The sequence below is a fragment of the Anomaloglossus baeobatrachus genome, chromosome 2, assembly GCF_048569485.1.
Source record: "Anomaloglossus baeobatrachus isolate aAnoBae1 chromosome 2, aAnoBae1.hap1, whole genome shotgun sequence".
Lineage (NCBI taxonomy): Eukaryota > Metazoa > Chordata > Amphibia > Anura > Aromobatidae > Anomaloglossus > Anomaloglossus baeobatrachus.
Window position 1 is genome coordinate 417285008 of NC_134354.1, and position 18300 is coordinate 417303307.

An 18300-nucleotide genomic window follows, 5' to 3' on the forward strand; every position below is an offset into this window, starting at 1 on the left:
GGTCATATGGGCGTCTCTGTTCTCCGGTGCCGGCGCCTCCTCTTTCGGCCATCTTTGTAGTCCATCTTCTGAAGCCGACGTGCATAACGCGTCCAACGTCATCCACACTCGCCGGCATTGAGGTCCTGCGCAGGTGCACTTTGATCTGCTCTAAGCAGGGCAGAGCAAAGTATTGTAGTGCTCCTGCGCGGGACCGACGAGTGTGTATGACGTAGGACGTGTCATGCACACAGACTTCAGAAGGAGGACGAAGATGGTCAAAAGAAGAGGCGCCGACACCGTAGAATGGAGACGCCCATATGACCCAACTCCACCACAGCAACCGTTTAGCTAAGTATTATAAAGTGATTTTTATGTTTTACACAGCAGCCTGGGCTCTTATATACATCACGTTAGAATGCTGTATATAAGAGTCCACTGGTGGTGGCCGCAGCTTATAGTCACCAAATCTGCTGACAGGTTCGCTTTTAAGTACCCATGTCATTCATTGGATACAGACTTATAAAGCTCTATTTTATGCCTGTCATCCAGCTAAAAGGGCATTTGGAATTAAATGCTCCCATAAAATCAGAATATTAAGGAGTAATCTCTTCAGCCTTGTGACTGAGGACAGTTGGCTAACATCCAGGGTTTTCCTTCTCACAGTTGTGCCTTCCTTTAAAAAAAGTGAAATATATATTGTAATAAATACTGTACATCTCCACTTTGAGTTACATTAGTAAGGCTGCTTTCACACTTGCATTGTTTTGCATCCATCACAATCAGTTGTGTGACTGATGCAACATATGTGTTGCAGATAGTGGCACAACTGATGTGACTGATGATGCAAAAAAACGACCATTGTTTTTGTTTTTCTTACTATTTTACTGGCGGCCGGCTTTTCTGAACGATCAGTTGATCGACCGGCGCCCGCCAGGCGATCAGCTGATCGTTCACAAAAGGCACCCGCCAGCCGATCAGGTAATCGTTCAGAAAAGCCAGCCGCCAGGCGATCAGCTGATTGTTCAGAAAAGGCGCCCGCCAGGCGATCAGCTGATCATTCCTGCTGCTGGAACTGAATTTACAGTCCATCATGGTTTTTAACTGTGCACATGCTCACAGTAAAAAAACGATCCGCCGCACACAAAAAACGTTACAGTATGCGTTCCTACCTCCTGACAGTCAGTCGGTAAACCACTTATCCGTCATGCAGCAGATGCAACGTAGGGCCATCAGTCACAATCTGTCGCTAATAAAAGTCTATGGGGAAAAAACGGATTCCTGCAAAATATTTTGCCGATTACCGTAATTCCTCAAGGCGACGGATTATGACTGATGCAAAACAACGCAAGTGTGAAAGCAGCCTTATAATAAAGCCCCATTGTTTTTCCTTTCATGGATCATTGCTTCCTCTATCTCAACTACCGAATGCTTGAAGTTTTCCAGAGTGAAAGTCATTGAGAAGACTCAGGAGACCTCCTTCCATTTCACAAACATGAGACACATCAGTAAGGAAGGAGTGCTGAAGACTAGGCCCAGGAGTCGCCACTTCACAGGGTGCGGCCGGACGAGCGCGCTCCTTAAAACTCCTAAGAAAAATACAAAACAAACAAATACAAAAAAAGTGAGATCTTTCACTAATATCACTCACTAATAAAAGTCTCATAATTAAATATAAATTAAGCCTTTTTGCCTTTCTGCTACCACAACGTATCAGGGAAAATATTAGAACCTGCTTTCAACCAATAGTGTGGTATCAGGAGCAACTGTTTTTGGGAGAAGCACCTATATAGAAACACCTTGAAGTGAACTGATGTATCATGAGACCTAACCAAAATGTTGGAGCTCTATTCTGGTGTCGGTGGGTCTCACACAACCTACAGCAGAGTCTGTACACCCATATTGGATGTTTGAAATATGAGTCATACCTATTGTAAACATGTTACCCCCTCCAACCCCCCACCTCACACACACACCCTCCCCCCATCTTTCCCCTCCATGCATAATTGTTGCTCTACTTGGAATATATGTTTTACAATTTAATTTTCCATGTCAAGATAGTCTGCATTGAGCAAAGTTTACAGCTGTCTGACTTGTGTATGTATTATACGTTTTTTTTCTGTATGTTTATTTGAAAAACCAAATAAAAACAGTGTTTAAAAAAAATAATTTTGAAGCCTGAGTGATATATAGTCATAGCCGAAAGTGTTGGCACCTTTGAAATTGTTCCAGAAAATGAAGTTTTTCTCCCAGAAGATCATTGCAATTAGATATGTTTTGTTATATATGTTTATTTCCTTTGTTTGCATTGGGACAACACAAACAAAAAGAGTAAAAAAAGGCAAACATAATAATTTCACACAGAACTCAAAGTTGGGTTGGACACAATTGTGGCACCTTTCCTAAACTGTGGGTAAACATCTTTGTTTCATACATGTAATGCTCATTCAAATTTACCTATAGTAAGTAACAGGTGGGGCAATATGAAAATCACACCTGAAACCAGATAAAAAGGGGAAATGTTGACTTAAAGGGAACCTGTCACCACTTTTTTGGCCTATAAGCTGCGGCCACCACCACCGGGCTCTTATATACAGCATTCTAACATGCTGTATATAAGAGCCCAGGCCGGGGGTATAACATAAAAAACACTTTATAATACTTAGCTAACATTCGCGCAGTGGGCCTAATGGGCATCTCCGTTGTCCGGTGCCGTCTCTTTTGGTCATCTTTGTTCTCCTTCTTCTCTAGCCACGGTGCATGACTGGTCCGACGTCATCCACACTCGCCGGCATTCAGGTCCTGAGCAGGCGCACTTTGATCTCCCCTGAGCAGGGCAGATCAAAGTATTGTAGTGCGCCTGCGCAGGACCGGCGAGGGTGGATGACAGAGGACGCGTCATGCACACAGGCTTCAGAAACAGGACGAAGATGGCTGAAAGAGGAGGCGCCGGCACCGGGCGGACAACGGAGATGCCCATTAGGCCCACAGCGCGACCGTTAGGTAAGTATTATAAAGAGTTTTTTATGTTCTCACAGCGGCCTGGGCTCTTATATACAGCATGTTAGAATGCTGTATATAAGAGCCCGGTGGTGGTGGCCTCAGCTTATAGGCCAAAAAGTGGTGACAGGTTCCCTTTAATCTTACATTGTGTTTATGTGTGTGCTACAGTGAGCATGGAGAACAGAAAACGGAGAAGAGAACTGTCAGGACTTGAGAAACAAAATTGTTCAAAAATATTAGCAGTTTTAAGGTTACAAGTCCATCTTCAGAGATTTTGATGGTTTTTTGTCCACAGTTCGCAACATAATCAAAAAGCTTATAACTCATGGTACTCATGGTACTGTAATTAATCTCCCTCGATGTGAACGGCAGGGAAAAATTGATGAAAGATTGCAATGCAGGATAGTACGGAAGGCGCCTTCAATTATGAGAAACCTGGAGCAGTTTGCAAAAGAAGAATCCAAAATTCCAGTTGAGAAGTGTAAGAAGTTTGTTGATGGTTATCGGAAGTGATTGATTGCAGTTATTTATTCCAAAGGGTGCGCAACCTAATATTAATTTGAGGGTGCCAACAATTTTGTCAGGGCCATATTTGGAGTTTTGTGTAAAATTATGTCCAATTTGCATCTTTTTACTCTGTGTTTTTGTGTGTTGTTTCGCACCATATAAAGAAAATAAACATGTGCAAGACAAAATGTGTAATTGCAATAATTTTCTGGGAGAAATACTTCACTTTCTGGAATAATTTCAAGGTTGTCTGCACTTTCGGCCATGAATGTATGTAAAACTGTCTGAATGTTCTTTAACTAAGATAAGACAATCTAACAGTAAATTATATGTTTGAAACCCCATCGACATGTAGCATAAAAAATACATGGAGTTCAAGACATGCTGAAATGTTTTTTTCTCGGCAAGGCAAGTTTGATGTTTCCACGACAGAATGGGGATTCTGCAGTGATGGGTGAACCCCCTGATGTTTGGGATCGGGAGCCTCGCCTGAGCTTTTTGTAAAGTCCAAGTTCGGGGTCGGAGATAACGCGAACTTGTGTTTGAACCCCAAGCTTGGACTTTACAGTTATGGGATGGGTCGGGGGAGGCTGTAAAATAAAGAATATAGTTAAAATTAAACATTGTCATTATAGTTAACGGTCCCGCGCAGCGTCCTGCAGACCCGCTGTCTCCCGGCCGCTTCTGCTTCCGGGTTCGATCATTAACTTCCGGTGATATTCACTGCACTGCTCGTCACTCGGCAGTCCGGCTTTTTTCGGCCGTGTTCGCGGTGACGTCAGGGTTCACCCGAGTCCATGACTTAGCCATGGACTCATTTGAACTTTGACTGTCACTGTCAGTGTCAGCCTGCTTCTTGCTCTGTAGAGATGCTTGTCTGTACAGAGCGATGAAGCAGAGCTGACATTGCTCTCCCTGTGGACTACGTCGGACTAAGGATTTTTTTATAATAAAGATGGAGTCTATACATTTTTTTTTGTTTTATTTGTAATAAAAAAAAAATTCTGTGTTGTGTTTTTTTTACTGTTTACTAGAAATTCATGGTGGCCATGTCTAATTTGGTGTGACACCATGAATTTCGGGCTTAGTACCAGCTGAGAATACAAAACTGGTATTAACCTGTTTATTACCCAGCGTGCTTCTAGCTGGATGTCTCGTTCTTAGCCTAGTGTCGTGTAAACGTCTTCTGATGGTTAGTGCAGACATTGTTTGATGCCCTATACAGGGTATGCGATGCCTAATTTGACTTACAGTACAGAATGGATTAATCGTGGGACTAGTGGTCCGGTCATTTCTATAAGTGTTACAATATCTGTTTTCCAACATGACTATAATGGCCCACATTAGTCAGGCTACTGTGAGCAACCTGCAACCATGAACTAAATGTGCAACCATGACCTGCAGCATCTCTGGACTTTTTTTTTTTTCATTGAGCACAACTGGGACATCATTAGTCGTCAATTGCAAAGGTCGCTGCCAGCAAAGGATCTTGATGACTTGCATGCCCAAGTGCATTCAGGGGGGTAGAACTATTTAAAACTATATTAATATCATGCCAAGAAGTGTAAGTGCGTACATTTCCGCACGTGGCCCTCATACTCTGTTCTGAATAAATAGAGATGTTAATTGCTCCATTTATTCATCATTTGCAAATTATTAACATGTATATTAATCCTGTGATTTTTATTATAATTCCACAATTCTTTCTTCTTGGTGTTGTAATTTTAATGTTCTGGAGTGTATGATAGTTAGGAGAGGAGATATTTTTTGGCCTTTTCAATGGTAAAATGAAGCCTAAAGGGTGCTTTACACGAGACGATCTATCGTGCGATAGATCATCGGGGTCACGGGTTTTGTGACGCACATCCGGCATCGCTTGCGACGTCGGGCTGTGTGACACCTCCGAGCGACGCACTATGGCTCACAAATCGTGAGTCGTGTACTCGTCGCTCAGTTTCATAATCTCGTTTAATTACAATAGCGCCGGTTGCTCATTGTTCCCGGGGTAGCACACGCCGCTCCGTGTGACACCCCGGGAACGATGAACTGCAGCTTACCTCCGTCCCGCGGCACCCGCCGGCAATGTGGAAGGAAGGAGGAGGGCGGGATGTTTACATCCCGCTCATCTCCGCCCCTCCGCTTCTATTGGGCGGCGGCTGTGTGACGTCGCTGTGACGCTGAACGTCCCTCCCCATTCAGGAAGTGGACGTTCGCCGCCCACAGCGAGGTCGCTCAGCAGGTAAGTACGTGTGACGGGGGTTAACGACTTTGTGCGCCACGGGCAACTAATTGCCCGTGACACACAAACGACGGGGGCGGGTACGATCGATCGTGAAATTGCACGATCGGTCGACCCGTGTAACGCAGGCTTTAGAATTTATCCAATAGGTATAGGCCAAAAAAGTCATTCAGTAAAAGGTCTGAAATGGACAAAATAACATGAAGACAGATATATGACCTCCACTTTTAATATCAATGTACACCTTTGCTATGATCAAAGGATACAGAATTTACCTCTTAATCTTATTCCTTTGCTTTGGTGATGGTGGATGTGGGAGGCCTAAGCTGAAGGTGGCACTCTTACTTGGAGGAGCAGACACTCTTCTCACAGGAGCTGGTGGAAGGGTTTGGGTTACACTCAGTTTTGGACTTTTCTTTTTCCTTTTATCCTCCATTTACTGTATTCTGGAAAATGTATGAAATCATAGTTACATTGTTAACACAACATAAAGTCTTTGCCGATTGTGATACGATATACTGACCATTAAAGATTATTTAAATCAGTGCTAGTTTGCTTTGGATAGCTTAAACAAAACTTAGTATCTAATGAGGATGATCACTTTTTTATTTTGTCTTCAACCAAGGATCTATGCTCAGCATATATTCCTGGAAGACACGAGACGTGGCAGAGAATCAACCACACTAAAGTGCTTTTCTGTAACCACCAGAAATCCACAGGGAATTCCCAGCAGTAATGTTTCATGATCTATCAATGCGGTACATCATAAGCATTGACTGCTGACAGTGCTGAGGGTGAAGCCGACAGAACCCCCGTAATCATTCCAAAATGCAGACTTTGAAATCCACGATACAAGTTGCCATCTAATTACAGCCTATGAATGTGTTTGGATCTGCTACTGAGAATACTTGATTAGAGAAATATCAATTTAAAAAAATTGGTGACTCAGGCCGCTCTCACATCAGCGGTATTTTGCCGGAAATCCGGATCCGGCACAAATGCATTTCGGTTCCATTCATGTACAATGGTATCGCGGCAAGATGACCACATCACGTGACCGCATCTTGCCGCGATAGGAATTGAATGGAACTGAAACGCATTTGTGCCGGATCCGGGTTTCCGGCAAAATACCGCTGATGTGAGAGCGGTCTCAGTTTACAACAAATACTAATGTGAACACAATCCTTTTAAAGGGAATCTGTCACCTGTTTTTTGCTATGGCATCTGAGAGCAGCATAAAGTAGGGGCTAACATATACTATATAATAAATATCATCAGAACAGATAAAATATCAAGAGGAAAAATACATAAGCTACTATATGGCCTATCTCTATGAGAGGGCACCACTTCTACAACTATATATAATTGCTACAAAAAACATGGAGTCCTAGGTTCACTACCAAAAAATGACACGTTTTATTGAAATATATAAAGCCATGGAATAAAGCATACACTGATAATATTAAAAAAAAAGATGTAAATATTCAGGTGATAAATGAGTGAGGTATATACACATATTAATGTCAGCAGGGGTAGTATCAATAAAACGAGGCACATACATTGGTTAGAAATATGCAACTTTTAAGACTCCTATCAGGCATAGTGTAAAGATTTTACTGTGTAACAAGTATAAATGCAAGTAATAGATAGCAAGTAGAGCTAGGTGGACTCGCAGATAACCGGTCCCTGCTAAATTTTTTTTTTTTTAAAAAAAACCTGCATCCGATCCGGAATCTGGTACCTATATAAGTCTATAAATAAATAAAACAATCAGCGTAGGGCCCCCATATGATACCCAGCACAGATAAAGCCTACAGTTACAGGCTACAGTTCCCAGCTGTCGGGCTTTATCATGACTGTGTATGAAAATAAGGATGGAGTCACACTTGTGAAGGATTCTCACGAGTCTCGCATCGCATCACCCAGCACGGCCTGACGCTCTCCGGACACGAGTGTCCCGCTGCATAGAACTACATGCAGCTGACCCGTTCCTGTCAGGAGAATGTGCGGTCGTACCGGGTGATGAGATGCGAGACTTGTGAGAGTCCCTCGCAAGTGTGACTCCGGCCTAAGAGGAACCGCATGCGGCTTTATTTTATTATATTATTATTTTTATAAATAATTTAAAAAAACAACGTGTGCCCCCCCCAATTTTGATACCAAGCCAAGATAAAAACCCGACAGCTGGGGCTGGTATTCTCAGGCTGGGGAGGTCCAGCCTAAAAATATCAGCCTCCAGTCACCCGGTATTGTCGCATCCATTAGATGTGACAATCGCACAGCTTTACCTCGCTGTTGGTGTAATGAGGGGTTAATGGCAACCCACAACAGCCACTAAGTCCTGGATTAGTAATGGCAGTTTGTATGACACCTCATCAATAATCTGTAAGTTAAAGGTAATAAACAAAGACACCTAAAAATCCTTTATTTGGAATAAAATACAAAAACCACCCTCTTTTACCACTTTATTAACCCAAACACACCCCTGCAGGTCCAACGTAATCCACACAAGATTCCATAACGATTCCAGCTCTGCTACATCTTTGTCAGAGCGAGCGGCCATAGAGCATGACTCCTCCCTGTGTGCTCCATGGAGAGAATGAGTCACAATAAGTGACGACTGATTGCAGTTAGACGCGGTCACACAGGCTTGGGGCACATCTGACTGCAACCAATCACATACGCCAGGCCGGCCAGTGGGGGGGAAGTAGTGCTGAGTGCATATGGACGTGCAATGATGTGCGGCACAGGGAAGCAGCAGTAGCAGCGTACAGTCGTGCGGGGGCAGAGTACAGCTGTGACGGAGCCTCAGTAAGTATGAAGCGCTCACTTCATTCTTACTTTCTTTATTTTTCCTTTTTTTTTTCCCCTTTCTCGAGTGCCAAATCCGGATCAAACAGCCAAAATCCCAGGCCCGCCGCCAGGGAAACTTTGAAACTGCGCGGATCCGGACTTTTACAGTCCAGGTCCTCCCATCTATAATAGCAAGTCATTATGTAGTAAATATACAGTACAGACCAAAAGTTTGGACACAACGTCTCATTCAAAGAGTTTTCTTTATTTTCTTGGCTCTGAAAATTGTAGAGTCACATTGAAGGTCATTGGGGTGAGCTGGACCGCCGAGTAAAGGCAAAAGGGCCAACAAGTGCTAAGCATCTCTGGGAACGCCTTTAAGACTGTTGGAAGACCATTTCCGGTGACTACCTCTTGAAGCTCATCAAGAGAATGCCGAGAGTGTGCAAAGCAGTAATCAAAGCAAAAGGTAGCTACCATGAAGAACCTAGAATATAAGACATATTTTCAGTTGTTTTACACTTTTTTGTTAAGTATTTCATTCCACATGTGTTAATTCATAGTTTTGATACCTTCAATGTGAATCTACAATTTTCAGAGTCATGAAAATAAAGAAAACTCTTTGAATGAGAAGTTGTGTCCAAACTTTTGGTCTGTAGTGTATGTGCATAGATTAGTCACCTACCCATTTCTCCCTGTGTAAGACCTCTAACCACCAGCTCTAAAAACTTGTTATTTTTAGATGGTGAACTTAGGACTCATGTTTTTTTTGTAGAAATTATATGTAGGGGATGAGAGACTAATTTCGGCTATGTGTCTAGGTCGCGTACCTCCTGTTTCAACCCAGCTCCATCCACTGATTGTCATCTTTCTACATATGCACAGTGGTGTGGGTGAGGTTATAAAGAGCTTAGCGTTCTGAGCACCGCTAGATGTGCAGCAGAGAAAACAGGGGTTGTGTTTAAATGAAATTAAGCAGCCCAGTAAGTGACAGATCCCTGGAAACAGAGTCTCTACCAATACATCATGCTGCTCTCATATTACATAGCAAAAATCTGCTGACAGATTACATTCAAAGCATCAGTAAATACTTCTTGCTTATGTAACACAATGACAATCTTTTCAGATTAATGGCTACCTGGCAAGTAGCAACCCTTGGGGATTAGCTGTTGTCGCTGCAGCACCTGTCGTAATAATCAGTGTAATTGTAAAAACTGTACTGTCACGCATCAAACATGTGACAACCATGGCCACTCTGTGTAGCGCTATGTTATAGGCCAGTGTGTTGTCCTTGTGTGCAAAGGATAGCACAATGATTAATAATAACCTATCTGCAAGTGCACAGAAGTAAAATCATACCATGCACTTTTTTGGCATGTTATTAGCAGGAAACCCTGCATCCATATGGAAACTGCACACGGACCTTGTAATTTCCACAATTTGTGATGTGACTTTCCTAATATTTACATTGGCGGTCTGAAATGGACCTTAGTGGCATACCTTCATTATTGTTATTATTAATTATTATTATTATTATTTAATGGCATTCAGCTCAATTTTGAGCCATGGAGACTTGATGGCTGAATGCTCTGTAGGAAGATTAATCTTGTGCAAGCCTACATAGATCCACCAGGGTCTTCTCTACCATTATCTTAATAGTATCAAGCCATCAGGTGCTGGTCTTCCTCTTCGCATTGTTCTTTCTATTCTTCCGACCATGATGTCCTTCTCCAGTGATTGCTCTCTTTGCATAATGCGTCCAAAGTAGGCAAGTCGTAGGTTGGTGATCCTTGCTTCCAGTGACATGACTGGCTTGATTTGTTCCAAAATTGATTTGACCATCAACTTTTTTTCCAATCATGGTATTGATAACATCCTTTTCCAGGACTATATTCTGAAGGCAGTGATTCTCCTTCTGTCTTGTTTCGTCCAGGTTTTACAGCCATCTTTTACTACAAAAAAGACCAGACTATGTAGGAGCCGTGGCTTCGTCACCAGTGCAATGTTCCTCGATTTGGAGATCTTGTCCAGTGACTTCATTGTTGCCTCAGTACAAAGTGAAAATGCGCTAATTAGACAGCCCCTTTGATAGATATCGCCAATTAAAATGAAACGGTCCACACTTATATAACGAATGATTATCAATGTTATCTGTCATTTCTGTTATTAATGATATTCAAGTGCTTTTTTGGGTGGTTGAAATCATGTTGCCCACCAATTGTGTTTTTATAGTCTGAGAGAAAGAATCCCAAAGACCTTTATAGAAATTGATAGCTACTTAAACATTATCTAAGCTCAAAGTTTAGCTAAACCACTAGTGCAGACTTGTGAAATGCACGTCTTATAGAATGTCATAAAAACCTTCTGATGTAATGATGTTCTGAAGGATAAAGCCTATAGGAGAACAATTTCACATACATAGTTTGTAAATATTGTGCAGAAGTGATGAACAGTGGATCACAAGGATTTCACAGGTCTACTAACTATGAAATACAGTATATATGTAGAGTGGTATACAGCCCCCCAAAGTCTACTTCAAGGGGTAACATGGTTCTGAGAATGTATTTCTGTTTGAATTATCCTGTGTTTCAACCTACCTATTTTCCATCTATGTCCGTCCTTGTCTGGCAATATGAAACAGAGCTGTGAATCAAAGAAGATGGGGGTGGGAATAGAGGGACAACAAACAGGTGCGATGGTCTAGTTAGATGTTTGGCCACGCTAAAATGCATGGGGCGCCTGTATTTGTTTTCAACAGTCATTCTGTGCTGACAGAGTCCCTTTAAGGCCCCCTTCACAAGTCCGTGTCTGGTACGTGTTTGGTCCGTTTCCTCACGTGCCGGAGACACGGGCACACGTAGACCCATTAAAATCAATGGGTCTGCGCACACGTGCGTGCTTTGGTATGGACCGTGTGTACGTGTGGAGCATACGTGTGCCCGTGTGCTCCACACGTAGACATGTCCGTTTTTCTCCGGTACCACGGGTCACACAGCCTGCACACGGATGTGATCCATGTGACACACACCAGAGAAAACACACATGTTGGTAAAAAAAAAAATTTCTATGCTCACCTGTCCCCAGTGTTGCAGTCTCTGCTGCTGCTGTCACTTGCTTTCGATCCAGGCTCATTATGATCATTAAATATTCACTCCACTGCGGGCCGGAAGCAGCAGCATGAGCAACAAAGAAAAATGGAGTTTCCAAGTCAATTAAAATTGTAAATTTGCAGTGGGGAGTCGGCAGGATCGGAGACCGCATATCAGCACCACGGACAGCAACGCCAGGGACAGGTGAGCAGAAAGTTCCCGATCTCCATGTGTTATCACGGATAGCACACGGAGAACACACGTTGTGCCATGTGTTTACGGCACACAGAGGGCAATACGCACCTTTGACACGTCCGTGAAAAACGTGCATGATTTTCATGGATGTGTGAAGGGGGCCTAAGAAACTGTATTAGGCTGCGTTCACGCATTGCAGTTGCTGCCTATTTTTTGCAGCAAAAACGCATCTTTCCGCTGAGATTTTCTATAATGTCTTGCAGTTCTAATGTGATCAGAGAGATAAACTCATTCCTTCAAACCACTCCTTCATACATATGCCAATTATATATGCAGTCTAAACTCAGCCAAGATTGCATGTGTTGTCAAAGGGGAGAGGAAAATAAGCAGTCACTTTTGGCAGTGGTTTATCTTTTGTCATTGGCGGAGAGTCAGGACACCCCTTTACACAATGGATGGTTATTTGATATATGAATATATGACAATTCTCAGTGTCGTGTAGCTATAAAACATAGTATAAATGATGGTGGCCACTTTCAAGACGTCTTGTAGTCTATAAACAGGATAAATGGGTTCTTAAAGATGGGCGGCACGGTGGCTCAGTGGTTAGCACTGCAGTCTTGCAGCGCTGGGGTCCTGGGTTAAAATCCCAACAAAGACACTATCTGCAAGGAGTTTTTATGTTCTCCCCGTGTTTGCGTGGGTTTCCTCCGGGTACTCCGGTTTCCTCCCACACTCCAAAGACATACAGATAGGGACTCTAGATTGTGAGCCCCAATGGGGACAGTGTTGCCAATGTATGTAAAGCGCTGTGGAATTAATAGCGCTATATAAATGAATAAAATTAATAATTAAATTAAAAATTAATTTGTGTTGGCTTAAAGAATAACAGTTATTTTATTTTTTTTTTTCATAAGTCAATTGTATACTATACATGAAAATAAGAAACCTTATTAGAGACATATACTTCTTTCTTTTACTGAATTGATATTTCACTTTCAAAGTTCTCAATTAATTTCTTTAGGGAATACAGATTTTCCTGTTTCTGAGACATGACAGTTGGTGCTCAAATAGTACTATGGAGAACTGTAACCGTTGTTTCAAACGAACTTGCAAAAGGATGTCTATGTCTCCCTTTAGCTCCTGCTACCCCCACCCATCTTCATAGGATTTTAAAAGCACCAACCATCATCTCCTTGTCTCGGTGATGGGAAAATCTGTCGTCACTGGCTACAGATTTAGAGATTTTATCCATAAATTGAGAGTAAAAGATCAGTGTAGGAGGAAACAGAAGCAGATTTCTCTAATACTATGTTTAGTCGTGGCTCAAAGTGCTTTGGCACTCTTGAAATTGTTCTGGAAAATTAAGTATTTCTCCCACAAAAGTATTACAATTACATGTTTTGTTTTATTTTTTTGGTGTATTAGAACAACACACAAAAAAAAATAGAGAAAAAACTCAACCTGGACATAATTTCACACAAAACTCCAAAGATGGGCCAGACAAAATTATTGGTACCCTCACTTTAATATTTGGTTGCACACCCTTTGGAATAAATAACTGCAATCAATCGCATCCTATAACCATCAACAAGCTTCTTACACCTCTCAACTGGTATTTTGGACTCTTCTTTTGCAAACTGCCCCAGGTGTCTCATATTTGAAGGCGCCTTCTCCCAACAGCAATTATTAGATCTCTCCACAGGTGTTCAATGGGATTTAGATCCAGACTCATTGCTGCCACTTCAGAACTCTGCAGCGCTTTTTTTTTTATCCATTTCTAGGGACTTCTTGAATAATGTTTGGGGTCATAGTCCTGCTGGAAAACCCATGACTTAGGACCCAGATCAAGCTTTCTGACATTGCAACTCAAAATCGTTTTGGTAATCCATTGCACACAGTCAAAGCATCCGATGCCAGAGACTGCAAAACAACCTCAAAACATATCTGACTGTATGTACTGTATTCTTTTCTTTGTAGGCCTGATTCCATTTTCGGTAAACAGTAGAATGATGTGCTTTACCAAAAGCTCTATCTTGGTCTCATCATCTGTCAACAAGACACTTTCCCCAAAGGATTTTGGATTTATCACTTATATTTTGGCAAACTGCCGTCTATCCTTTTTAATATTTCTGTGTCAGCAGTAGGGTCCTCCTGGGTCTTCTGCTATAGCATTTCATTTCATTCAAATGTTGACAGATAATTCGCACTGACACTGATGGTCCCTGGGCTCGCTGGAAGGCTTCAATTTCTTTGGAACTTGATTGGGGCTGCTTATCCACTATCCGGACTATCTCGCATTGCAACCTTTTCATCAATTTTTCTTTGTCGTTCACGTCCAGGGAGATTAGCTATTGTACCATGGGGTCCAAACTTCTTGATTATGTTGCGCACAATTGACAAAGGTACATCAAAATTTCCGGAGATGGACCTTAAGACTGTTGATATTTTTTAACAATTTTGGTTCTCAAGTCCTCAGACAGTTCTTTTCTCCTCTTACTGATCTCCATTCTTAATGTGGCACACATAAGCATACAATGCAAAAATTTAGTCAACTTGTCCCCTTTTCATCTGGTTTCAGGTGTGATTTTCCTATTGCCCACATCGTTTGCCCGCAATTTTGGAAAAGTAGCAAAATTTTGTCTGGCCCATTTTTTGGAGTTTAATATGAAATTACATCAAATTGGCCTTTTTTTCTATTTTTTTATATGTGTTGTACGAATACACAAAGGAATCAATGTGTATAAAACAACACGTAGAATTGCAATAATTTTTGGGTAGAAATACTTAATTTTCTGGAAATTTTTCAAGGGTGCGAACACTTTTGGCCATGACTGTATTAGAAAACTTCTTATTGTGTACTACTGATTTATGGAATAAAATTAAAACAACGGTTAGGCCTAAAACACACGGCATGAAAATCAGTGTGAGTGGAATGCGATAAAACATCGCGTTCCACTCGGACCATTCCACCACGGAGTGCAGTGTGAGAATGGCAATAGCCGGCTACAGAGGAGAGAGGGATATAAATCCCTGCCTCTCCTCCTCCGTGGCGGCCCACCCCTTCTCAGCGCTGGCCCGCCCCTCTTCAGAGCTGGCTCGCCCCTCCTCAGTGCCGGCCTGCCCCTTTTGAGTGCCGGCCCACCTCCCGCAGCAGAGGTCCGATCGCATCTCAGTCGCAGTGACACTCGCATGACACTCAGCTCCCACTTTGCTGCCAGCATAAGCCGAGTGTCATGTGAGGATCGCACTAGTGCTGAGTGTGGCCCCCGGCCTTACTCTTTAAATTGATTGTTGAAATTTGTGACTGTTTTAACGTTGTATTTAGTATTAAAACATATGAGCGGAACAAACCATTTTAAAGCCTACATATATACAGAATAGATACAAGCACAGACCATGTGTGGCGGCACAGATTCTCATGTTACAGAGTCTGTGTGCCGCTATAGAGTGCCTGAGTGCATTGAATCGAGGGAAGAATGTCATATAACACTAGATGGAGCATGCTATGATTTGTCTTGTCATATTGGGGCTACATAGATGTTCAGTATGAAGCTTATTACAGCGTTCCCACTGACAGAAATATATCTACCTCCTTATGTTTTACTTTTAGAATTTATTCTTGTCACCACATTTCTGTTTTACAGTCACTTCTTATCCAAACAGGTGAATATTTTGTTCAATGTTTCATTCTCGCTAATATAATCTACTGGATGAATGATTTAGTGACATGAGATCTTCCTGGCTGGTGGCACTAGAAAGTATCCTGGCATCGTTCAGCACAGGGCTCACGGTGACACATGGTACTATTTTTTAATGTGATATCATCAGCCAGACATCAAAAGGTGTCCTATTCTACTGCATTAATTCTTCATCGACTTCGACCCTCCACACTGTACACTCCAAACTATAATTCACTCATCATAAATAAGTAGCTCTTCTCCCTTCTAATCGAATCGTTTCCCCGTCCTGGGCGATCACTACAACTCCACCATATATGCTGTAAGTGTGACAGCGTTTGCTATGGTTGTCTTCCAGGAAAACCCAATCTAGGCCCCAAGGATACATATGAAAAACTGCATTGGACACTTTCTTTTTGAAGATCTCCATATTTTGTCAACCGAATAGCAGATGAGGTACCCAGGGTTCAGCCTCGGTATCCAGAGATTTCTTCTCTCCAGCTGATTTGTAGAGTTATTGACTGAGGATGGACCAGTGATGTGGGTAACATGAGAAGGCAGCCACAGGCAGGCAGACATACTGTATCATTGATGCAATATGTGCAACCACACAGGGCCCAAAAGGTAAGCGATCCAATTATGATGAGCTACTGATTTGCAAAGGGGCCATAAATTGTTCTTGCACAGGGGACCTCTTCTGCATGTGTCCACTTGGGTCCACAGGCAAATAAAATAGTCCATAATTGAACTTTCAGAGAAGACTGCAGTATTTAGGCACAATTATGGTGTCACGGCCGGGCGGTCGGGCAGACCCAGGAGGTGGATCCACTGGACCGAACTCTCTGAGATGGTGGTAGGGAGTCCGGCAGCTGAAGCACTGATGGGCAGTAGAACAGTCCGTGCAAGTGAAGGCAGCGGAGGAGTCCCAGGGACCACGGAGTCACAGAAGGTGGTCTTGGTGACGTAGCTCAGGTTCGGAGGCCGAGGTGATATCAGGCGGGGTCCGGAACCTCTGGAGCAAGATGACGGGTCACCGCAGGGATCCGGGATGGTACGGACTGTCAGATGGCAGACGGACAGCGTGCGGGGATCAGGACACGGCAGACTGGATGGCGAGGCAGGTACGGCTCTACAAAGACAGATAGGTGAGTACAGGCACATAAACACCAAGAGACCTGACTCCTAGCTCAGGGAACACGAAGATCAGGCCCCGCCCCCTTGGACAATGACCCCCTATATACCCTGTACCTGTGCAACCTCATTTCCTGTTAATGGACGCTGGCCCTTTAAGAAAGGGTCAGTGACCGCGCGCGCGCCCTAATGCGCATGCGCGCCGCCCGGGTGCCAGAAGCCAGGGAAGGAGGCTGCGAGGAGGACGCAGGGGAGCCGGCCAGGTCCAGGGAAGCTGTCGGGCGCCGGGATCGGGGGCCCGGAGCCCTGGGACGGACGGAATCCGGTGACTGGGAAGCGGAGAGCGTGGCAGGTGAGCCGGGGAACGGGGGTGAGGACCCGGGGAGCGTGACAGTACCCCCCCCCCCCACGCCCCCCTCCCCGCAACCGGGACATGAAGGCACGGATAAGAGGAGTGCCCACGTTCTCCCTGGGCTCCCAGGACCTATCCTCAGGACCATACCCTTCCCAGTCCACCAGGAAGAACTGTCGACCTCGTACGGTCTTCATGGCCACGATATCCCTTACCGCATAGATGTCGTCATCGGCAATAGGTGGAGGAGCCGGACTGGCAGCAGCGGAGAAGGGACCAAGGACAACCGGCTTGAGCAGGGAGACGTGGAATGAGTTGGGTATCCTCATCGTGGCCGGGAGCTGTAGCTTGTAGGAGACCTCATTGATCTTGTTGAGGACTTTAAACGGCCCGATGTAGCGAGGACCCAGCTTGTAGGATGGTATCTTCAGGCGGACGTACTGGGAAGCAAGCCAGACGAGATCTCCAGGAGAGAAACACGGAGGATCCAGACGTCTCTTGTCAGCGTGTTTCTTCATCCGCTGGGAAGCGCGCCCAAGGGACGCCTTGACAGAGTCCCAAATGGTAGCAAAGTCACGAACTGCAGTATCAGCAGCCGGGACATCCGATGAAGGGGATATAGGCAATGGGATGGCGGGCTGGAGTCCGTAAACAACATGGAAGGGAGATTCGGAGGATGACTCACTGACGTGGTGGTTATGGGAGAATTCAGCCCAAGGCAGAAGCGAGGACCAGTCGTCGTGATGGGCGTTGACATAGTGACGTAGGTATGAGGTCACGATTTGATTGACCCTCTCCACTTGGCCGTTAGACTGAGGATGGTAAGAAGAAGAAAAGTCCAGAGTCACTCCCAGATGTTTGCATAGAGCCCTCCAGAAGCGGGAGGTGAACTGAGTTCCTCTGTCGGACACTATGTGGGATGGAAAGCCATGCAAGCGGAAGATGTGATGTATATAGGCTTCCGCGAGTTCCTGAGCAGAGGGCAGTCCGGCCATAGGAACGAAGTGGGCCATTTTGGAGAATCGATCAACCACGACCCATATGACTGTGTGCCCGGAGGATAATGGCAAGTCCGTAATAAAGTCCATTGCTATGTGTTGCCACGGGACTGAGGGTATCGGTAAAGGCAGAAGACGGCCATGGGGCAAGTGTTTGGGCGTCTTGTTCCTGGCACAGGAGGAGCAGGCAGAGACAAAAGCAGCGACGTCCGTGCGAAGGGATGGCCACCAGTAATGGCGTACAATCGCACCCCATGTTCTCTTCTGACCAGCATGCCCGGCTGTTTTTGAGGCATGACCCCAGTGTAACACTTTTTGCCTGTCGGTATCGGAG

At 44.0% G+C, this 18300-nt stretch overlaps 1 protein-coding gene across 1 annotated transcript in view; it reads right to left on the minus strand.

Annotated features, from left to right (window-relative positions):
• The window catches only part of CCDC28B (coiled-coil domain containing 28B), a 47108-nt gene that overhangs the window by 16215 nt on the left and 12593 nt on the right, over positions 1 to 18300 (minus strand). Inside the window, exons 2-3 of the mRNA XM_075334140.1 lie at positions 6004 to 6174; positions 1405 to 1568 (exon numbers count right to left, since the gene is read on the minus strand). Coding sequence (XP_075190255.1) covers positions 1405 to 1568; positions 6004 to 6164 — 325 coding nt within the window. The 5' untranslated portion in view covers positions 6165 to 6174. The remainder of the gene's footprint in view (positions 1 to 1404; positions 1569 to 6003; positions 6175 to 18300) is intronic.